The sequence below is a fragment of the Oreochromis aureus genome, linkage group 7 (genome assembly GCF_013358895.1).
Source record: "Oreochromis aureus strain Israel breed Guangdong linkage group 7, ZZ_aureus, whole genome shotgun sequence".
In the NCBI taxonomy this organism is placed as follows: domain Eukaryota; kingdom Metazoa; phylum Chordata; class Actinopteri; order Cichliformes; family Cichlidae; genus Oreochromis; species Oreochromis aureus.
In genome coordinates, this window is record NC_052948.1 from 61,265,201 (window position 1) to 61,289,733 (window position 24,533).

Consider the following 24,533-nt stretch of genomic DNA (forward strand, 5'->3'; position numbering starts at 1 on the left):
TCTTTTTTGGTATTTTTGTCGTTATTGAAGTTGTCATTTAGGTGTTGGTTAGTAAATACATTTATAAAAGATAATCGGCCTTGTGAAAAATAAAAACGACTAGAAAAATATTAGAAAAAATATGAGAAGATAAAACGGAATAGAAAAGAATAGCCCTTTACTGTCATTGTACATGTACAACGAAAGTGTGGGGGCTCCACACAGACTGTAAATAGTAGACAGCAGGAATTCAAACAGCTAAAAAAAATTATTAAGAAAAAAACTATAATAATTCATAAAATAAAAATGTAAATGATTTCAAACGTGACTATACTAATTACTAGAAACAGCCTTTTCAAATAAAAAAAGCTGAATGAATAAAAATAAAATTAAAATTCACTCCTAAATCTTGCTTTCATCATCAAAATAACACTTCATCATTCTAGCGAGATTCAAAATTTTTACTGTCATTTCGCTGCGTGTACAGGACATCCTGGAAAAATGAAATACTGTCTCTCTCACACTGTAAAGAAGAATTAAGAAGCAAGAAAGATAAACGACGCTCTAGCAAAATATCTAAAAGTCAAACATATTTACAGTGCATAATAAGTAATAAATAATAAGTTAAGAACATAATTTACAGTGATTTTATGTTATTTTACATTTGACATGTAAAATCACAGTCTATGTAAATTTAATGATATTCTAAAAAAGAAGAAAAAAACTGTAAAATACTTTTATATTATAATTTTTTTACAGTGTACATAATACTGCATCCGCTGTTTGATAGTGATTTCATACTTAATATGTGCCTTACACTGAACACTGTGGACTACATATTACATCCAATTAAGCTGTCTGTCTGTCTATATATCTATCTGTCAGGTTTTAATAATAGAAATACAAAGTTTACTTGATAAAGACTTTATTAAAACACTTATGGAACAGACTTTTTGCACTTTAGAGGCTTTGAACCAGAAAAGTAAAACCAATAACAAAACACCAAACAGAAGACAACAGTTGACTTTGTTACATAAATACAATAAATACTTTCTAAAAAAATGAGATAAACAACATTTGTTACAAACAGCAAGCTTGAAATGAAAACACGCAGGGAGAAACCACCGTTGAGACAATTTCAGAGTGATTACAGAGCAGCGAGTTAGCAGCTCCTCTGGTGGGATGTTCACAGCTGGGAAACCTCAAAGAGAAACCACGTTCATCTCTATATAATAAACTATAACTTATACACAGCTTTCATTTGCTTTTTTTTTTTTTCAAATGTATGCACGTTCCTAAATTATCATCCATTTTTATGTCACCTTAATTTTAACATTTTATTTCATGATGCCATTGTTTCATGTCATATTTTTACATTTTATGCCACTTTTATATTACAGGATTCATCAGTGACTCATTTTTATTAATAATCCAACAATGTATTTAATATTTATTATTTTCATTTTATTTCATTTCATTCTCATATTTAATTTTTTGTCACTTTTCTTTCATAATGCCACTTTCTATAAGATCATTTCTTTATTTCATGTCTTTTTCTTTCATTTTGAAAGCTTTGGGTTTCAATACACATTGCATAAGAGTTATGCTTTATCTGAATTTCTACTATACCTTTCTTTTTACTGTAGGAACTTTGACTCAGCAGGAAGCAAACCCTGCCAAACACCCACGCTGCATTAATGTGTAGACACATGCTGCACAGCCAATTCAATTCAAAGTCAACTCAAAGCATTTTTATTTTTGAAGCCCACCAGTATCATAAATCTGTCCCATAACCTCTGTCTTCTGCAAATCAGATGAAAATCTCCACAAAAAAGATTAAAAGTGTCTTTTTTCAGTAGGAAGTTTTTAGTTTATATAAAGACATCTAATATGCAGCATTTTGAGTCTTAAAAAGGTTTTCTCACAAAGAAATGATCAAAAAACTTTGGTGCAGTTTATCCAGGCAGATTTTTTGTTTCACATAGTAACGTTTTGAAGCTGAAGTGAGATTTTACTCATGCAGGTCAAAGCAATGCTCAGTGCTGACTCTTTAAAGTGACAGAAAGCAGAAATAATGTGTGACCAGTAACGTGGTGGGTAATGAAGACGAACGAAGGCAGCGTGCAGGTCTGTTTGCGCTGTTTGTCACTTTAAACCTGAACCAAAAGCCCCATTTGGACATGAATTTAAAGTCTGTGAAAATATGACAGCGTATCGAGACTATTGAAGGTTAAAGGAAAATCACAGTATTGAAACTCCTTTTGAAATGTAGTTTGTTGTCTGTCTTAATGACTGGAAAGCTGTTGTTTGTGTTCTAACATTTCCTTTTAAAGATATGTATTTAAAGATATTTAAACAAATTTAAAGATATAAATTTTACCTGGAAATTGTTAAATTAGATGTTTTTTCCATCATAAAAATTCAGTTTTCTTTTTCTTTCTTGTCTTGATATTATTTTTTCTCCACAAATCATACATGTGTGTTTTTCTCAAAATTTTAAGACTTTAATCTCAGGATTTCTTCTTGCTTCACCCAGTCGCTCAATTTCTCTGTTTTTATTTCTTTACCTTTAGTAATTCGCTCTCATTTTAATGGACACGGACGTTCAGGTGGGAAAACATTTTAGAAAACGAATAAATGTGAATAGATAAACACATTTATTTGTTTTCTGTCATTTGCTCAGAAATAACAGAACTACAGGACATCTGGCCGCTGTTAATGTGACAGTTTGAGAAAGTGGAAAACAGAGTTCAGAGAACAGGTTACTTACCTGAAGCTGACATCACAAGAGCGCATGAATACTTTTTCACTTGGATCATAAAATAATGCCCAGAGAAAAAAATTATTCATATATGGTGTGGACTGATAATAAAATCACCCAGCCTCCCAAAGAAATAAATTTCCTCCAAATGGGGCTACAGAGAGTGTATGAAGTGCACAATAGTCCTGTTACTGGACTTTAAAAATCATCCACATCCTGTTAACGCTGTTGTACAAACTGCGGAAAACTCTGACAGCGACTTCTGGAAGTATAAAGAAGACTTAAGGCAAATAAAACTACCCCCGCCTCGCAGCTGACATTAGACCTGGACCAGCAAGTCACCGCCTCAAACCCCTGGTAAGCTGGAGGAGAAATAAATTCATGTGCATCACCGAGGTCTCGAATCCTTTGGTGAGAGGAGATAAATAAGGAGAGCTGGAAACTCTGCTCAGCACTGTTTCTAAGTGTTTATTTAGGAGCTCCATGCTTTTAACACGAAACCCCTGCAGCTATGCACACTTGGCAGTTGGCAGGCAGAAGGCCATGGTGGAGGGAGGCACCAGGATGTCAGTGAAGATGGGTCGGTATCCGACGGGAAGAGGGGGAGCGCTCTGCTCCAGCAAATCCAGTACAGCCCCTTTGATGTCCCTGGAGACGTCGCCGCGGATTTCCAGCAGCACGGACACGTGCTCCTCACTGAGACAACAAACACAAAATCTTTTACTACATTATTCACCAAAGGAAATGGACTGGTTCTCATACAGCGCTTTTCTACTCTGAGCACTCAAAGCACTTTACACAACTCACCTCATTCACACAAGCTCTTACTTCTATGTAAGTGCTTTCTATGTAACATTCATGCTCTGATGGATGCTTGGGGTTAGTATCCTGCTCAAGGATATTTGGCTTGGGCAGGGATCGACACACAAACCTTGCGATTAGCAGATGACCTGCTCTACCTCCTGAGCTACAGCCACCCCAGGAAGACTCATTTTATTTCCCAATGTGTCTTTAAGATCGTTTCAAATCGAATAGCATCACTTTGATGATACCTTTTCTTTCATAATGTCACTTGATTTTAGCTTTTTATTCCACGTGTTTACGCTTTTGATCATTCTGTTTTATATATGGATTTATTTATTTCGTATTGATTTTTCTCACCTTTTCATCTGACAGCGTTACTTTAATTCAGACCATTTCATTTTTTCTAAAATCAAACTTTATTTTATCTTTATGCCTTGTTTAATATCATGCCTCATGTCTCACAGCCTGAAAGTGAGTAAAGACCAAGTATAAAAACTAAATGGCAGGCTTAGTCAATGTGCAAATCTGTGTGCAAAGCAGTTGCCTGTTTTGGGATCATATACTTGGGTGTATAGAACAATAAAACTGTTGTAAGCAGGATAAGAAACAAATATCAATGAATGAAGTTTATTAAGAATCATTTAAGAATAAAGAAAGATTAAAGACTTTAGATGTGCTTATAAAACTTTAAACCCTCCTGCTGTCATCTCACAGAGGTCTGAGAGATCTTCCATGAACAGTGATGTTAATTTCTGGAGACCTGATTGGTCAGCAGGCAGTGAGTTCGTATTATGGCTATGTTCAGTCTGGGTTTTTCATTTTGCAGCTTTGTTCAGGTGTGTTATTTTCCTACTCCTGTGGTGCGTGCAATCATTAAAAAGGGTTTTTCTCCTTTGAAATGTGCTGACTGACTGATTATGAGATGAATTAAACCTCAGAAACAACCGAAAGACTTCTTGAAAGGTCCCGTTTTGTCTGCTCACTTTGGAAGAATTTGTTCTGTTGTTTTTTTCTTCCCCCATTGAACAACCAAAGACATTCAGGGCTGTGGCAGCTTTATTAAAGACGGTGTTTCAGAAAGCTGACGTATGACGTCTACAATACAACTTTCTTCTGAACAACACTGGCAGTATTTGTTTTACACATCAAGCTTACAGAATGAGCAGCAGTTAGGGTGGAGGAGGTGCTGATTACCTGATGTCAGGATATTTGGCTGCAAGTCCAGACACCTCCAGAGTGAGCATGTTGGGGTCTTTGAGGCGGATGAATTCGGCCAGGACGGGGAGTAAGGCCAAAGGGTTCACTTCAGGTGCTGACCCTTCACCTTCCTGCTTAGACAGATAGATGCACGTGTGGCTTTGAGTGATCGAGCACGGACAGGTATGAATATTCTGTGGAAAATATTCAGTTAAGCCATCGCAGCAAATGAAAATACACGATTCTCGTGCAGTACAACGGCAAACTATATGTATACAAATATCCTATATATCAGCCCAAAGTGCTCAATGTTAAATAAATAAATCAATAAATAATAAAATACTTACATACGATTATTTTTACTCAGCGTTTTATTATCAAACAAACTTATTTGACCTCTTCTTTAAAAATAATTGTTCTACCAATGAATTCATTAAATAAGTTGTAGTTCACAATAAAAGTAGATGATCAAAAGTATTTTTTTTTGTCACGCAGTAATTTATATTACGTTTTTATTTCACAATATACATTTAGAAAATTTGTCTTTTTTATTTCATAAAGCTATAATCCCACATTTCATTAAAGGTTTAAAAATGTGTTAAATTGTACATCAATTTTGATCGAATTATGATTTGTTATTTCACAGCGACAACATGATTCACATTACTTTTCTACTTTTACACCATTTTATTTGGTCTCTTTTTCATTTCATTTTTATGTCCTTGTTTATTTTATAATGTTACATGTCATGTGTATTTTCTTCATCTGTTAAATTAACTGAATATTGATCAATATGGGCCTAAATAAAATACATTTTCAAACTGCAGCTAACGTAGTACTCATATTTCTACAAAACCTCGACCTTAACATACTGATATTGTTCAGTGTTACATAAACTGGTACATTTTTCTGAATCATGTCTAATAGTATTGTGTATCGTGTAATAGTACCCACCAGGTTGTGGAAGATTTCTCTGAACAGCTGGTCGTCCTGAAGCATCTGCTGAGCGAGCTGCCTCCTCTCCTCGCCGCTACGACACACCAGCCTCTTCTGCATCAGAGCCCTGACGTACTCCACCACCATCAGCCACTGGGCCTCTTCCTGCAGACGCTGCACACACAGAATGTATAAAATAAATATGCACTATGAGACTTATTCCTGTCTTTGGAGGTTATTTACACTTTATTCGGTTATTAGGTTCTGCACCTCTAGACCAACTTTACCCTCGACACACACAGTACATTTCTAAACCGCTCTCTGAATCTGATACCTGCCGGCAGGGAGGCCGAACGCGCACGTACAGCTCCAGGTGACGCTCCAGGACGCGGCAAAGTTTGGGGGTTGGGTCTCCCTGAGCCAGCCAGGGTCGGGTGAGCAGGCCTGGGAGGAAAGGCTTCAAATCCAGCAAGAGCTGATCCATGACCAGCCGGCACGCCCGCCGCACCGCCCGGTCCAGAGCTGCCAGAGGGTTTGGAGGAGTGCGAGTGAACTGGCCTGCCGACTGGGACGACTGCTGCTGCTGCAGGCTCTCCGTGGACTTCCTACACCGACAGTGAACAACGATTAATCCTCTCTGAGACCACACACATATTTGCTCCTCAAATCGATCTGTTCACTGCACCGATCTGGCAGGTCACTACAGCTGTCATACTGTACATGTCAACTGATCAAACTAATCAGATGCACGTCCTGCTCTGCGTCTAACCTCATTAAAGATGGATTTATAAACAAACATGTCCCTTCTTTCTTTGTCTTATACGGCACTAAACACAAGCTGTTTTTAGGACACTCAGATTCCGAGCCATGATCTTCATCTCTGGAAAACTGACACTTGGTTGCTTCGAGGCTCCTGAAACTAATCACATTTAGAGCAAATGCCGTTTGCTTCTTTCACAGGCGCAGCTATTCACTGCGTCTCACATGACATACACCCTCATGTTGTGATGGTCTGCTTGCTTGCTTATAACTTTTCCATGCCGATGGGTGGAGCAGAACATCAGCTCAACTGGAGTGTTTCCTCAATTAAACTCCACCCTTCCTCAGACCTTCAGTGGCTTTTCTTTCACACAGATCTTTGCTTTGTGTCACTCAACATGTCCAGATACACACAGGTCATCACTACTGATGATTCTCACCTCACAGTTATGTTTTTCTTTGTCTTTTTTAAATTTGATACCAAGATAAATTAGTATTTAGTGGCCTTCGCCCTGTGTCTTCCTCTGTCATGGCTTCAGAGCCGAGCCAGTGTGCAGAAAATTACATTAACACAGTTAATTATTAATGGCTAACTGTTGTATGACTTATAGCTAAGCTCATAATAAAGATCAGGACTCAGTCTGTGCATCGGAATTATGACCAAAGTCTGAAAATACGCAAAGGTAGACTCACATGGGACTGCATGTAGTGGGACTGGGATGTCTGTGCTCCAGAACTTCCCCGTGGAATTCTTCCGTTTCTTTTTAAGTGTTTTTCAAAGTGATATTAAGAAATAATGCGTGACCCCACGCCATCAAATGATGGATCGATTCAACATGAGAGCACTGAGAGTGTGCACATCCTGCAGCATTTTCCAGTCAGAAGCTCCTGTGTGTGTCGTGACTACTTACTTCTACACCTGCACTGATGTTCCACTACAAACTTACTTGAGGATGATGCAGTTGCTGATGGAGGCCAGCAGATAGTGGAGGTAGAACTTATTTTTGCTGTTGCTCAGATCCCTGCGATGCTCCTTTCCAAATTCCACCAGAGCTTCACGAAACCTGGAGGTTAAAGTAGATGTAATGATTCATAAAATTATTGCAAAAGGCAACCTCTGGAGTTGAAAAGTGCAGCAGAAGGAGCACAAACTGTAGTTCTTCTAACTTCCCACTAGAGACATGCTCCAAAAAAAGAGTCTACCCCAACAGACTAATGAATCCAGCTGGATACTGGATTTAGGGGCATATCCATGCTGACTGACAGGTATCCTGCCAGAGGTGGCATGAGCTGATCCATGCCTGCTAGGCCTCATCTCTGTTAAGTGGACTCATTAAACTGGACCTTCTACCACGCTTGTGGCCATTCTGGGACATTTTCTCTTTTTGGACCATTTTCTTTAAACCCTATGTTTGATGTCTCTGAAAGTCTCAGAGCAGTTTGAACTTCAGCAGGTCACCTTGAGCATGTCTGTATGCCTAAATGCACTGATTTTGTTTTCGTGATTGTTTGCATTAATAAGCAGTTGAACAGGAGCATCTACTGAAATGACTGGTTAGTGTACATAACAACATTAAGGAAATGATAAAACTTGATCTGACTTGAAGTCTACAAACAGTGTAACCTGGGCTAAAGAGCTAATACTAAGCAAAAGCTGTGTACAGTATGTTCAGGAGCACAGAAGCACAACGTGTGTGCACACACACCTGTTCAGGAGGTTCTCCATCTCATACAGTCCCATCTGTATAGTCTGATCTCGCAGGGACTCTCCAATCATCAGAGCCACCCGGGCGTTCTCCTCCAGCATCTACCACAGTGACACACACACCACACAAATCCACACAAAATACACAGCATAGTTTTACAAACCACTCCTGGCAAAGTCCACACCAACTCTACATTCAGTGGGAAACTTGAACTAAGTTTAATAGCAGAGACTGTGAGATCTTTGTTTCTGCCAGTGGATTTCCAAGAAGGACCTAATTTCATTACATACAGAATCTCCAGGGTGCGGACAGGGATGAAGATCATCATTGTGATTACATTATCACATGATTACATTATCCATCTCCAAAACCAGGACAGAATCCACAGTCATGCTGCACGCGAGGATTGTGAGATGCTCATTTAATTTTTATTAAAGAAACTTTTAAATGTGTCAAATTTGCTCCACGTTATGGGTCTGTGATTGTATTTATCTGATGTTTTTATAGCACTGGTTACCTGTGTGATGATTGTGGGCAGGCTTGTTTGGTAGAAGCCCTCATGGTCTGTATCTGGCTCCTGGTCCCTCTGCCAGTCCTGCAGCTCCACCTGCAGCGCTTTGTGCATCCATTCAGATACACTCTTCTACAGCAGCAATGACACACACACACACACACACACACACACACACACACACACACACACACTGTGTGTACTTAATGGAACAACACAGACAGTTTCAGTATATAAAACATCTGTATTCTGTATATGCAGACTGTGCTCACCCGAACACTCTGCACGTATTTGCACTGCAGCTGCTCGAGTCCCTCTGTGGAGATTAGAGGTCCCAGCTCTTCTCTCTCCATCTCCGTCACCAGCTCAGGATGACCCATCATGTCCGGGCTGCAAAAACAAGACTGCCGCGTTCAGATTTTAGTGGCTTTAATTCTCATTGTAATGAAGTATTAATGAACTTGTGGCTTCTTGTGACGTTATTGGCTGAACGTGGGTTTGAAGAGTTCAGCCAAAGGGTGGCGTTTCATGCTAATAAAAGTCCATAACTTCACAATAACAACAAAACAGAGATTTGAAAGAAAAGTTTTGTATCTTTTGTTTCTTCTTCCAATCTTGTGATCAGCTCAAGATTAAAATCTTCCAAACTGCTGTTTAGAAATATCCTGAAAAACTCACTTTATGGTAACAGAGAAATGATAAATACAGATTCTGTACCGATCACGAGCCTCACCTGTTGTAGATGTGCAGCACCCAGTTGAGCACAGCGAAGATTTCACCGCTCTCCAGGTCCCAGCTGCTAACCTAGGCCACAAATATCACTTACATGTGGACAGTGATGGTCGTCGGTGTTTGAAAAAACACTGACCTGGACAGAAGAAGAATCTGTAGTATCCAGGATGAGGTGGCATTGCTCATTTCACTGACCTGTGTCAGGTGGGCATGTAAACAGCAGTGGCTGGCCCTCAAGTAGGCTCCAGTCAGCTTGTAGTGTGGCGGGACGCAGTGCTCCAGCAGGTGGCGTACGGTGGCCAGGTCGGCCATGATGCCGTGCTGCAGTGCGGAGAGGTGACCTGCCAGACCCGGACCACGTGTGTGCAGATAGGAAACACTGCGAAACCGCGCCGCCACCGCCTCCTCTAGTACCTGGGAGAACGGAGTATGAGTGAACTGAGACATACATTTGTATATTCAAAAGCAGAAACTTGGTAACAGTGTTTGTATCAGGTGCTGCTGACCTTGAAGAAGCACGCTCTCCAGCAGCGAGGTCGCCCAAGGGGTAGGGGCCTGCTGTTGCCTCCGCCGCCCCCTCTCTCTTCCAGCAGAGTTTGGTCCAGCGCCTCCTCCCGCTCCACAATCCTCACAGCGGATACAAACGGCGTGGGGTTTTGTCGGGCCAGAGCCAGAGCACTACTCACCACCGCCCACAGCTCCTTCCCTGCAGCGCCAGGATGAATGTGGAGTATGAAGATATCAGGTTTCAACCAGCAGACTTTGTGCTTTTATCATCAGGACCACAGAAGCTGGGATGAAAGATTTTATTAAAGTTGCTAATACCCAATGGCACTCTTTCCATGACACTGCTTCTTCTACATGTTTCTTGATGTATTCTTGCTTTGGAAAAGTCAACTATGAAGCTTATCGCTTATCCAGGGTGCATATTAAATATCGCTGAATGTTATAATTTTTTTTCTTTTATCAATAAAGATTTTTTAAAGGTTTCTTACTAGAACAGAACTGGTTACTACAGCTGCAAATGCCTGAAGGTCAGTTATTTAAAACCATGTCTCAACAACTTTAAGCAACTTATATGGGGGCGACCGTGGCTCAGGGGGTTGGGAAGGGCACCTGTAACCGGAAGGTCGCCGGTTCGATCCCCGGCCTCTCTGTCCTGGTCGTTGTGTCCTTGGGACACTTTACCCTACCGCCTACTGGTGTTGGCCAGAGGGGCCGATGGCGCGATATGGCAGCCTCTCTTCTGTCAGCCTGCCCCAGGGCAGCTGTGGCTACAACCGTAGCTTGCCTCCACCAGTGTGTGAATGAATAATGTCATTGTAAAGCGCTTTGGGTGCCTTGAAAAGCACTATATAAATCCAATGCATTATTATATGAATGAATGGTCTTTTTTTTAAACAGAAACATGTAAATCTGATTAACAGTGATGTGTTGTTAGGGTGTCAGGAGAGGAACTTTAACAAAAAATGATGGTTAAGCTTAAACTGATTTTCCCGTATCCAATGAGCTCCTCACCCAGTGCATCGACCAGGTGCCGGACTCCAGAGAAATATTTGGCCACCACCTCCTGGTCTTCAGTGCTGAGCGCACCTCCTGCATCCTTGTTGAGCTGCCACAGAATATCATCCTGCAAGTACTCCAGATCCATCAGCTTGGCATGGGCCTCCAACAGCCGCCGTGACTCCACCAGGCGCTCTGTCTCCATCACCATGCTACGCACTGGGCAATAGAGAGTATGTGGTGGTGGTTTACATATAACTAACATAAGAACTAACATAAGAATTATTAAACATGAAAAAGTTCACACTGCTCTATAGACAGTTTTTATAGTTTCTTTATGAAGGAATTATGAGTGGATAATGCCGTCATCATAGCTGACTGTGACTTTAGAAGCCCCACCCACCTGTCATTTAAACCTGGAAAGGGCAGCCAATCAGAACACCTCTTTTAGATACTGATTGTGTGTAGACACACCTCTGAATATCAGGCAGAAAAAGTAGTCACTGACAAGTCAGTACTTGTCAGTGACCCAGCTGCTTTGGTCAAACATAAAACTGTCTTAGTTAAAACTAAACACTAGAACTCAATGCAGCACATTCACAGACTACAACCTTGTTACTTACCAGATCTGAATCAGTGCTTTCTGAACATTATGCCTTTCACTACGGGGCGCATATATTAGATTGCATTACCACAGTATGTGCACACTTTTAAAGCTTTTAAGGCCTCAGCATGGAAAACTCAATATCCTGAAAATGCACATCAGAGCAGTGGGACATTTTTTAAAATAATATAGATTTTTTGATCTGTTTTCAAATCATAAACACACAGAAACAAACAAAGTCACAGTTACATTTGTCAAAATGCATCAATGTAAATGTTTTATGGTGTGAGTGACTAATTATGTCAGCTTTCAAATAGTTTTCCTGAAGTCCTGTTCCAGGATAAAACTGTGTAATACGATGTCATCTCGATTTAAGTCCTTTCAAGTCAAATCAAAACCAGTTATAATAATCTGCTCATCATATAACAGGATTAAGGCAAATGTATGCCTGTATGTATGCAAAGTGTGATGACCGGGACATCTACGTTTGTCACTTTCCTCATGGGATCCTACTTTCATCCACACAGCTGCTTCTCACCGGAGTAAAGTCGTGGCAGGTTGCTAACGGCAGCGAGGAGCTGACTGTGGTTTGCAGACACCTCTCTCAGCCTCTCCAGAGATCTTCCCCCCTCTGTGTTTTGATCAGACTCCAGTCCAGCTTTCTTCAAATCACGTGACACTTCCCTCAGCTCAGTCCGGGCCTCGCGGAGCTGCTCCAGACCCCAGCCCACTCCCTCCAGGTACGACTGGACCATGGACTGGAAAGAAAGGGATTACAGTGTTAATGTTAGGTCTATTTACAAAAAACGGAAAAAGAGCAAAACTTTTCCTCTGTCCTTCCACCTCCCCATATGTCATCTTTCTTCTGATTGGTTGCTCTTTGTTAACACAAGATTTAAACAGCAGGTGGGCGGGGATGTAACGGGACTAAAAACCCTCCAAAAGGTTTTTGTAATTTTAGGTCAGCAGTGGTTTTCTCCTTGGAACTCTTCCATGGATGCCACTTTTTTCCTCGTCTCTTACTGAAGAATCATGAACTCTGACCTTTACCGAGACAAGTGAGGCCTGCAGGTCTCTGATGTTATTCTGGGTTCTTTTGTGACCTCCTGGATGAGTGGTCGACGAGCTTTTAGGGTAATTTTGGTAGGTTGTCCACTCCTTGGAAGGGTCACCACTGTTCCAAGTGTTGATTCACTGGAGTCCCAAAGTCTTAGAAATGTCTTTCTTTTCTAGACTAATAGACATCAGTGACTTTGTTTCTCACTTGTCTCTTTAGATTGCAGAATCTTGTGCTGTTCACTGAAATCTCAAGTGATGTCTTGAGTCGGCAGGTTTGGCAGAAATCAGTCCAGGGTGTGGCAACGGAACTCGAGCTCAGCTTTCCAAAATAAAAAATTGCAGGTAATTCATGATTTAAGAAGGGGAGGTGGCCAATTACTTTTTCACACAGGGGCAGGTAGGCTTGGATAGCTTTTTTCGCCTCAGTAAATAAAATAATTACTTTAAAAACACATTTTTTTGTTGAACTGGGTTACAACTATAATTACAACTTGTTTGATGACGTGAAACATTTAAGTGTGATGAAAAAAAGTATGCAACAGAAAATAAGGAAGAGTAGATTAGGTTTCTTTTATGTGCCTTATTGGGATCATTTAAAATGCTTTAAAACTACTGCTCCATTATTGTGCATTCATGCGCGTTTGTGGACTGTGTTGTCACCTTCAGCCTGGTGTGAATGGAGGCTGTCCTCTGACTTTCTCTCTTCCTGTATTGACTGAGTCGCTCCAGATGTTCAGGCCGACAGAAAACACCCGACGCCCACTTCAGGGCAGCGCCGCGGGCCAAACACTCTGCCCTCTCCACCTCAGGCCACACCTCAGCCTGTGGCACCATGTCTGAGAGACAAAGAGAACAAAATATCAGGCAGGGAGATATACTGAAGCAACTGGCCCATAAAGAGGCAGGCCTGCCCTTAAGCATGCTCTCTTTTATTGTCTTTTCAGACTGTAATTTACAACATGAACATCACAGTGTTGAACCTCTTTTACTGAAGTCATAGAGGAAGTGAGCAGCAGGTTGATTCCCCCTGGCCTTTCTGTTCTGTTGTGTCTGAAACACCCCCTGTTGGCCATTAGACAGAATGCAGATTTAATTAACTTCAGCCCTCAAAGCTACAAACATCTTTTATATACAGTCAGTGTCACACACACCGCAAAGAGGCGTGTTTTATCCACTACTTGCTTCTAGCACAGGATATATTAAAACTACTAAGTTCACAAGTTCATGTTTGGGTAAAATGTAAAGAATAAAAACTACATTTTATTTTTATATATAAAAGACTCAGACGAGTTACACAAAAGATGTTTAAGCTGAGCCATGTTAGTAAGCTGCTGAGCCATCCTGTGTCACTAGAACAGCTTCAAAGCTCAAAATCTCTGGGACTCCACAGGAGCGAAGGAACACCACTCTTCCAAAACACATCCCCTCATTTGGTATTTTGATGTTCCAAAATCTCCCTTCGGTGTTTAGTGAATCTCATTTTCATTTTCTCATATCATTTTCATCCTCATCAAAGCATTGAGCCCTTATGTCCTATCAGTGGGGGCATTATAATCCTGGAAATGACCACTATCAGAAATGTTTCATCACAGGGTAAAAGTGAACGCTCAGAATAATTTTGTTCTGAGTTGTCGTTGCACATTTCTCTAAGAGGACAAGAAAACACAAACAAAGGTTTAAGTTCACCGTTTATTATATTGTGTTAATCTGTTTTAATCTGCACGCGCCAACTTATACTGCATTAGAAGTGTCAGAGAAGTTCTAGCGTTGCAGTAGTAAATTATGGATGTTAGTTAAACTATTATGCATGCTTTATTATAATGAGATGTTCTACATTTGTTCCATTTTATTTCCATCTCAGTTCAGCCACTGAGATTCTGTTTTATTTTTTACCTCTATGTTGGAATAACAAAGCTAAGAAACAACACGTCGGGTGCGTTGCTCCATTGAAATGACTATCAATCTGTAATGCTTGATTGATACAACTGCAATAAATCTATGCATACAGTGCAAGTAATTTTAATATTTAATTTTGTGGTTTTTAAGTATTTACAATAATTGTTTTTCTTTTGCAAGCTTTTATTTTTGAATAAATATTACTTCCTACCACTGTTATCCTGTCAGGGCAAGCAAGGCAAGCAGTGCTTGCCTCATCAAATCTAAAAATAGATGCAAACTGAAAAATACCAACAGTGATTTTTCCTTTCACTTCTATCTTAAAGCTTCTCATCCATTTGTGCTAATTTTGTTCATCTCCCATTAACAATGAAGGAGCTGGGCAAGCGGAAGACAGCAGCTTTTCTTCTGGTGGATAAACTCTGGTTTTTCGCTGATGGGACGGGAGTGTGTGAAACAATCTAGCTCAGCCTTCACTGCTCTGAGATCAGCTATGACATGCACTACATATGGAAACACAGCTAGAAATAGCAACTAAATGAGCTGTAGTGATTTAGCATCATAAGCGATGAGTTTCCTCTTGCTAACCACCTTGGCCAGCATGTGTCATGTAGAGTAGAAAAGTTGCTAATAACTTCTTACATTATCAAGAAAAGCTGTGGCGACGGTGGAGAGGGGAAGGCGGCTCTGACCATAAAACAGGCAAGTTGACTAGGTGCAGTGTCAACAGTGCTTTTAAATGAGTATCTATGAGAATGTCTGACAGTATTTAACTTAACCAGCTGGTTTGCTAACACTCCACATGACATGATGGAGTTGGAAAACAGAATCTAATGAGACAAGGGGAAACAAAACTAAACAAAATGCACATGAGATAAGAGACTAGCAAAATAAAACAGGAAGTAACAAACATCCAAACAATGACACTAATATACAAACTAGTCACTAATGGGAACGCTAAGAAAAAACAAAACCCTTTATAATCTGATCTCTAAGCAAAATACTAACTGCTAGCCATACACCACACTAAAGTCAAAGGTCAAGAGTTTACAAAGAGGAATACAAAGGGGGGCATTAAATAAAGGATTAAAAAGTCCAGAACTGAAAAATTCCAAAAGCCAACGGGAAGGGTCAAAAACCCAGGATCATGACACAACATTCTTTTTTTCATTCATATTTTAATATTGACAGTTAACCATGACAGATACTACTCAAGTCTCTGTTTGCCTTACTGCAAAACTCACCGCATGCCACCGCTTCCTACCCACACCTTCCAAATCAAGGAAATGATAAAAGTCTGCTCAGTCACATGATATTAAAGATGGGAGGTCAGCACAGTCAAGGAGAGCGGACGCACAGCAGAGCAAGGGGGAAGCAACAAGGCGGACCAAGTGAAAGCTGCTCTCCATCTGACTGAAAAGGACCTCTTTTGTCCTCCCTTTCCCTTTCTTTACACCTTCCTTAAAAACTGTAATAAGTCCGTTTGATAGTAATATTTTAACACAGTTTATTAATTAGCACAAGGACAGTACTTCTATGAAAAAATAATGCTAGCTGGTGCTCTTCTTTGTACATAAATACTTCCCTTCCTTTAAGTGTAAAAAAAACATATTCTGAAACTGTCCATGAGCCACAAGCCGTAAGTTCAAGTGAAAAACATCACTCCCTCAGGTTTTCCATATCCCGTGATCTCTACAATATAGAGATCACGGTGGAAAGGCAAAAAAGATGTACTTTATTTCTTCTTGATTCAAGCAAAATGTCTGATTAAAACAATATTTAACATTTAAGGCAACTTCACTCCTATGTAGCAATGCTAGCACCACCACAAAAGGGAGAGTGAGACATTTAATTCATGTGAGTAATGACTTACTCATTGACTTCACTGCAGTTTTCACATTTGGCAAAGCCATGAGTGGACCCATCGTGGGCCAGTCCTGGCCCCTGGGCCACGGGTTTGGCATCCCAGCTTTACGGGACGCAGATCTGAGCGTGCAGAAGGACGCTCTACTCATTGTGAAAGTGATCTTCAAAATGACTTTTAAAGAGTCATTTTATCATTTAAAGAGTCTAATAAACTCAGTAACAAAACTAAAATGCTTGAGTTCATGTAACAGCTGTAAAGAGAATCAAATAATACAGCATAAAGTTAAAATATTCAACTTGTATAAACACTTAACTTCATCGATTGAGGGAAAAGGAATCTGACATATTTTAAAATGTATTTTATTTATTTATTTATTTTTACCTCTGATAACTTTCTTGTGGTTACAGTGTGCCTTTGGATCAAACATTATGTTTTGTCCCCCTGAAAGCGGGGATCCCCCAGAGCTCATGTCCTCATTTTAATATTGATCAGACCAACAGAGGCAGCTGTGTACTGTCACGGGTTTCTGTTTGACTTAAAAACACTGTCCCCTACAATACTCAAGATACTTATGGTATCCTGTAGTTCTTTACAGCAAAAGAATTGTGTGTTTGTATGTGTGTTTCTTACAGAGGAACAAACACACAAAACATGCAATAAAACTTTAAAGTGCAGGCGGAAATGCAGAGACAACATGTTAAATGTCTTATACTCACTGGGTGTGACTATAGTTCAGGGCTATTACCATCATGAGATTAGCTGCTTTACTACAGGGAACAGTATTTGATCATATTTAGACAAATTGGGCTCCAAGTGAACGAGTGCTTCTAAATGTCACAGTTTAAAATCATTTGAAGGAAGTTTTGGAAGCTGGTCACAACCTTTCCCGTGACAGAGGAGCTTGAATTGGCTCGATTATGTGCTAGAAGAGAAGTTTCACTCCCTCGGCAGCGTCATTATTTCTGTCACAGCAGCTCTGCTTCAGAGAAATGCTCGTGCAGAAATGTGCAGTGATGAGATTTGTTCCCAGCTGGGAAGCAGCCTGTCAAGAGCGATTATGGATTGCCTCACTTAATGTTTTTTTTAATCGCTTTCTCATTTACCAGCACAAGAAAAGTACACTCTGATTTTGTTACGGCTCCCAAAGCTGCCCCCAAATATTCTCCCATAATTTTCTCTGAATGTTCAGTATTGAGCTACCCACCACAGAACACTGCATTCAGTGAGGAAAAATACAGACTTCTTATGAGATTTTTATTTTGGAGAGCCGGTGAACTTTCACTTATTATACCACTAACACAGCTTTGACTTTAAAGCCTTATTATTCAAAATGCAACGAAGACAGGAACAGAGGAAATAATATAAATAATAGATACAATTTAACAAACTGAGCACCAACACAGAGAAACCTAACCACTGATATTAAGGCCCTATTATAGAATATAGTTACTAGAATTTAGTTATCGCAAATGCACTTTGCAGATAAACCTTCATATTAATTCTTAGAAATTATAGATAAAACACCCCCCAAAAAGTCAATTTTGTTCATCTGGACGTAGGGTAGAAACGTTTCGTCACCCATCCAAGTGACTTCTTCAGTCTCAGCTGACTGCAGGTTTCCCAAACTTTATAACCAGTACATGACTGACTGAAACTGGCACCAGTGAAGGAACAATGGGCTGTGAGGTCAGTTTCTTCATTAACAGGCAAATTGCCATGACCACTGATCAACAACCACTGATCAAAGACCATTGGTCCAGCCCAAGGATCGGGTCCCCCGACACAAACAGAGTAACATAGTGTACGCTGTTAAGTGCCAGGAGGATTGCCAGGATTTATACATCGGGGAAACCAAACAACCTCTAGCGAAGCGGATGGCACAACACAGAAGAGCTAACTCGTCAGGCCAGGACTCTGCAGTTTATTTACACCTACAGGCCAGTGGACACTCTTTCAATGATGAGGATGTACACATCCTGGACAGGGAGGAGCGCTGGTTTGAGCGCGGAGTCAAGGAGGCCATTTACGTGAACACAGCATCTCTGAATCGAGGAGGGGGCCTAAGGGTTCGCCATCTTACAATGCTGTGATTGCAGCCATTCCCCAACTCTCTGTGAATGGGACTCATGGCCATTGATCAGTGGTTGTTGATCAATGGTCATGAGAATTTGCATATTAATGATGAAGGAACTGACCTCCCAGCCCATTGTTTATGCAATAGGCTAGTTTTCAAATGTACTGTTTATAAGGTTGGGGAAACCTGCAGTCAGCTGAGACTGAAGAAGTCACTTGGATGAGTCACTTGAAACGTTTCTCCCACTGAAAACGCTACGTCCAGATGAACAGAATCAACTTTTTGGGGGGGATTTCCTTACCTGGATGATTGAGCATGCATCAAGACATAAATAAAACACTGAACGGTAACCTAATTTGCCAGTTTTTGCAGTATCACAATAATTAAGTAATTAGTGTCTTTATATGGAATGTTACATTCCAAACATGAGCTGCTAAAACAAACTTCCACATGCATAACTTTACAGAAATGCAAACAAATAAAGGTTTAAAAGACAGTCAGCAGTGTAGCTCAATAAATCCATGGCAACAAGAAGGAAACAAGCACATCACATGAATGTTATCAGCTGTCATCACAAACGTACACTTCACACGGGGGAAACCACAGCTACAACAAGTCCAGAAAGTGTGCATCACCCATTCTGATCCACCGATAAACAAAAACCAGCTGATGTCACCAACTGCTTGTGTTCCATGTAAAATCAATTATTTTCTGATCAATTTAATTCAAAACATGATCTTTTCCTCACCGTATTTAACTAATAAAGCCACAGGTATATCTGGTGTAATAACAGAAGAAAATCTTCTTTGGGGGGGGGGGGGCACAGCAGATCATCTGCCTGCATCTCACCCTGTCCCTGGCATCCTCCTCTACATGTGCTCCTTCACTAATTCCACAAAGCTTGTCTGAGGTCTTCCTTTTTTCCTCCTGCCTGGCAACTCCACGTTTAACATCCTCTGTGAAATATATCTCTTCTATCTAGTCTAAAAATGGCATCATACACATCACCCCGTGTATCTTGGGTGAAAGATCAGGTGATTCCAAGACTTCAGTGAAGTGACAAGAATCAGGATTCTTGTCTTCTTTGTATATGAGGGTTTTTTTTTTTAAAGTAAGTCATGATAAAGAGACAATGCCTAAAAATTTCCATAGCTTCCAGCCTATCCCAAGTTACCCAACAATTCGGGAATGGGAAGTGCTGCGCAGTCAAACCATTCTCCCTGTCCCAATGGAGGGACCGTTTTATAGCTCAGACTCTTTGTGTTGTGCCTGTCAGGTAAGCAGGATATCATATCTCATCTGTGAGTCAGCTAGAACACAGTTAGTCACATGACTGCCTCAATTTGAATTACACAACATAATTGGTCTTAACAGAATAATGTACTGGTTAGTGACTCAGCAGACAGCAATGTGCTGCGCTGGGTCGCCTGGCTTTCTGGCACTGTGGAGGTTGAAAGGTTACAGGTCTGCAGCACAATGGACAATATGATCGTTAACTAGAGACGGCGATTAAACAGACCTGATTCATAAGGATTTTGCAAAGATTGCAGAAAATTATTTACTGCTGATTTTATATATCAGAAGATGCTGATGTGTTTAAAGCTGCTACTTAATGTTCAGTAGTTGGTCTAAAAGTCAAAAATAAGTGGAAAGGAGTGAGATAAATTTAGGTGACATTTTCAGATGACTGGATTTAAAGATGCTGTTTCTTATCATATATGTGTGATAAGAAAATCGAGAAGGTACAAACAACAAAAACACGCTGATGCAGAACCTACAGTGTTTTCAATCCACACCGACTCAAATCCTCTATCTGATCAGGCACTTGCCCCTTAATAACAACCGTATGGTGGGTGATTTCTTTTTAAATCACTCACCAGACTGGATACTGTTAGGTTGGCCTGACCTCTTCTAATTTCCTGAGCTGGACCTCTCGACCAGGTTTGTGCTGTTTGGACCATTTTAATGGAATTATGTGACAAGGAATATGACCCACAGTGTGTACAAGAAGCTTGTGCTTTAGTTCAATCTAGCATTTTGTGTTTTTTGCAGTTTTTTATATTACTTAGCATAACATAACTAATTAGCAGGTATCTGTGTCTGTGCACTCATTCAGTTTATGCCAGGAGCTTGCTAACCGAGCTAACTTTCTGACATTAAATACAACAGCACACGGTCCCTTCAGCAGCTGCAGTGGAGCTTTCAGTTATACAAGATCCTTAAAGCCCTCATGAAATGGATATTTGAACATGCACAGGTTTGAAATTGCATCACGAGAAAATTAAACTTTTATATCCAAACACACTTGGAGTGTCTGTAGTTTTCTCCCCCCCAGCAGAAACACTGAACACAGGGAGGATCCTGTGTCTCACAAGCACTGGCTTCTTCAATATTTCGTCAGTCACTACAAATCAATCCATCAGTGTGAGCCAAACTCCTCAGTCATGAGTACTGGTGTGCTCATTCATTTCTCTCACAGAGAAGTAAGAGTGCAGCCTCACGCACAGCTTTGTTTTGGTTCTAGCTGTTAAGAGGCTTTAGAAGAAGTGGGTGTTGGCCACAGGCAAGCAGTGTGTGTGTGTGTGTGTGTGTGTGTGTGTGTCCCATTACCTTCTGGTTTGTCACCACCATTCTTTTGATCCCCAGCTGACATTGGAGTTCAGTTTTTAGCCGCCCATCCACCCGACGAGTCTCCTTTTCCCCTGAGGGCTGGTGCTGAGGGTGCCCAGGGCGCAGATCTGATGGAAGACAGTGAAGGAAGACACTGATGAGGAAGAGGAGAGGAGGAAGCAGAAGAAGAAGGAGAAGGAGAAGAAAGGGTGGAGGAGAGAAGGCACATATCCATTCTACTGAAGGCTTTCCTCTTTTCCTCTCTCTCACACACATACACTCTCTCTCCAGACACATCCTCTGCTGAGAGGCCGGCAGGAAAGGGAGGGAGGAGGGGGAGTTAAAGGAAGAGAATAATGCCTGAGGGTGGAAAGAGAGGGGAGGGAGGGGGAGAAAGGGAGGGTATAGGGTGATGTGCTGCTTTCAGGAGCCTGTGCAGAAGATGGTAAATGCTGTTAGAGGTGATTGTTTCTAGTTTTAGAGCCAACAAAACAATTGCAAATAAATAGTTGATTATTAGCGTTTTCTTTAAACTAGAGGAATTGAATTTCATTTTTACAACAGTCCGTCATAATCTTTTATTTTTTTAAAGATAAAGACCCCATGATGTTAGAGAGAACCCCAGTAATCAGAAGATTCCCCGTGAGCAGCACTTGCCAATAGTGGGGAGGAAAAACTCCCCTTTAAAAGGAAGTGACGTCTAACAGAACTCGACTCAGGGAGTTCAGGGTGAGGAGATAATACAGGAGAGATAATAAAGTGGCAATAATAACAACATATAAACACACGTGGAGTGAAAAGAGGGCAGCGGAGGACTTGTTATGTTGAGTGGTACGATCCCATTAAGCACACTGGGAGGACTTATGAAGTTTATATAATGAGTTAAACTGACTGCAGTTCACGCCGAGCAGTATGATAGAGGCAAATCCATGTTTGCACAATTTAAAATATTTCAAAAAATTTGGTGAAACATGGTGGCTCACAACAAAACATCAGCTGGACTGTGGATCATGTCGTTACATGACAAAGAAAAAAGGAAAGGGCTTCAGATATGTCTTCTCATTCACACCATCTGTCATTCTGAATCATTAATTAGCCAAACATGCATGTCTTTGGAGTGTTGAAGAAAGCTGGATTACCTGGAGAGAACCCGGGTAGATAACGGATTTGAACCAAGGACCTCCTTTCTGGGCGGCAAAAGCACTAACCACTGCACCACCATGCTGCTGACATCACTACCAAATCACATGAACTATCCTAATAAAAAGAGAGCAAAGCATGAACCATCTAGTCACACCTTGAGGCGATTGTTGTTGTGGTTTGGCGCTGTATAAATAAAACGAATTGAACTAAATTAAGACGAGGATATACTCATCCATGGCCACATCCATCATTTGGACCTGGAAACAGGATCATTAGATCATCAGTTAACAAGTGGATCACAGCATAAGTACCAGCAATAACCCAAAAACTTTGGCAGAAAGAAACAACGTTTGATATGTCATCTTAAAACTACAGAGGCTGTCTGTCTCCTGAACCCAACTGGGAGCAACTGATACCCGAAGTCTCTGCCTCCCATTCTACTTTTTGAAACTCTAGGAACCTTAAAGAAGTGGACAGTCTGAAACTATCAAACTATGAGGTCTTTAGGATATGATGGGCCTTAATCATTCAAGAATCTGTATGTGTTAAGGATTTTAAATTCTGGATTTAACAGGCGCCAAGAGGTACCTTGTGAAATGGATAAGAGCTACAAAACAAGACAACAAGATCAAGAATAAATGCACAAATTTAACTGAAACTTCATTACTTACGAGTTTTTGCTTCACCCAGCTGTTGGTGGTATGACACACCTATAAACACATCACTGCTTAACCCATGTGTTATCAAATAACACTGTATCCCATGGTACACTTCAGTCATTCAATCTTAAGAGACACAACACTGAAACGATTGTTTGTTATGGCATCTTAAAAATGTCCCATGTGACACGAAAGCATCACAAGGGAAAGATGACGAGGGGAGGAGAGCAGGAAAACAATCCAGATGGTGGCACATGGGGGGGGGGGCACAGCGAATGGACCCGGTGTTCCAGAGGACCCCCTCTGGAGTCTGAGAGTCTCCTAGACTCGTAAAGGGAAACTACTTAACAGAAGAAACAATGTATAATGCATTAGTCATTATCTTACAACCGAGTGGAAAACAACAGAGCCAACAAGTAATGGAGTCCTTGATGAGTAGTGTTGTATTGGAAGGCACTTTGTAGGTGTCTCAGATGATTTTGTCAAGTTCTGGATAAACTGTTGTGGAACAAAATGTGTTGAAAATTTCCACTCAACAAAAACAGCACGTGTCACTGACCCTCTCTGATCCTCTGCAGCTGTCTCACCAGTACCGGCTACTGCCCCCGAGGACAGTTTGTTTATTTGTGGACCAGTTGAGTCCTCTGACCCCGACGCCCTGTTTACGCCTCCAAGCTTCCCGGATCTCTTCACAACACAGCGAGGAGCGTGCCAAGCGGCCCCGTGGCCAGAGCCAGCACAAACACAATCTCCCATCATCTTTCGGTGCTGCATTACTGATTTCCTCAAGCGAGTTTAGCATAACAAACTAAACTGAAATGGACTTTGAGAAAGGCTGAGAATGACTGCTGTGGCCTGTTTAATGTGCGAGAGCTGCATCTCCAAACAAAGAATCAGATGTGGATTGCAACAAGTGAAGTTTTTTTTAGCCACATTTCTTTGTGGACTTGAGAAATGTTTTGAATCTACTAGAGTAGCTTTCCTGAAGTTTAATGAGGTCTAATGATCGCATTAGAGATATCCATTCTCTATGACATCACACAGAGTCAAAAGTAGAACAAGCTGAAGTCTGAGCTTTTGGTTCACACGGATGAAGAACAGACAATAAGACAAAAAAAGCAGTAGCTTTCCTTTCAGAGCATCTTTTTCCTTACTCGAAATAAAACTTTCCACAAATGGCCTCCAGAGTGTGCAAATCTGTCACCACCGGGTTGGTATTTCAGTGTTCGCTGAGCTTTTGAAAATATTCCATTGACCCACCTCAGCCCATCGAGGGTCCGGAGCTGTGTGGGTGTAACTTTCTCTTTGATGGTTCGCTGAAATCACACATACCCAGAAAACTGACTGGATTTCTTTTGAATCTCTGGTAAGATGTGAGATGAGTGATAGCTGGTGTGCTGTGTTTATGAGCTACAACTAAAATCACTTTTTAATGCTTCCTTATGCAGCTGACTGACAAAAAAGGGGGAGATATATATGTAAATCAGCTGTATTGTGAATATAACTGTATATAGAAGATGGAAAAGGCTTCCAGGCCTGAAACATAGAAGAAATTTAAATGGATTGCATCTGATGCCCAGCAGAAGGCAAAAACTCCGATTGCAAAAAGGAATCAGAGGAACAAAAGCTTACTTTTAAGTCTTATTTATTAAACATCAGCTTAATTTAGTAAAAGCTGGTTCCATTTCAAGTCAAAAAGACAAAGACGTTTTACAAATGCTTCAGTCAGAATC

General features: G+C 40.7%; 1 protein-coding gene across 1 annotated transcript; it reads right to left on the minus strand.

The window, feature by feature from the left end:
- Window positions 1-887: 887 nt before the first annotated feature.
- Window positions 888-22,808, minus strand: exoc3l1 (exocyst complex component 3-like 1). The gene is made up of 16 exons (XM_031742511.2): window positions 22,138-22,808; window positions 20,999-21,126; window positions 13,212-13,387; window positions 12,031-12,250; window positions 10,904-11,107; window positions 9,892-10,091; window positions 9,581-9,799; window positions 9,387-9,457; window positions 8,926-9,043; window positions 8,660-8,785; window positions 8,143-8,243; window positions 7,384-7,500; window positions 6,012-6,282; window positions 5,696-5,851; window positions 4,739-4,872; window positions 888-3,436 (listed from the first exon to the last, which is right to left on the minus strand). Exons 2-16 carry the CDS (start codon window positions 21,039-21,041, stop codon window positions 3,250-3,252), a joined length of 2,343 nt encoding a protein of 780 aa, XP_031598371.1. The 5' UTR covers window positions 21,042-21,126; window positions 22,138-22,808; the 3' UTR covers window positions 888-3,249.
- Between the last annotated feature and the right edge of the window lie 1,725 nt (window positions 22,809-24,533).

What these genes read in the sequence shown, in the direction of transcription:
- exoc3l1 (XM_031742511.2), bottom strand. Translation starts at nt 21,041, where the DNA reads ATGTCAGCTGGGGATCAAAAGAATGGTGGTGACAAACCAGAAG. An exon ending in TGCCCACAATCATCACACAG is followed by an intron (nt 8,244 to 8,659) that starts GTAACCAGTGCT and finishes TCACTGTGGTAG; the next exon opens with ATGCTGGAGGAGAACGCCCG. An exon ending in ATGGAGAACCTCCTGAACAG is followed by an intron (nt 7,501 to 8,142) that starts GTGTGTGTGCAC and finishes TTTAACCTCCAG; the next exon opens with GTTTCGTGAAGCTCTGGTGG.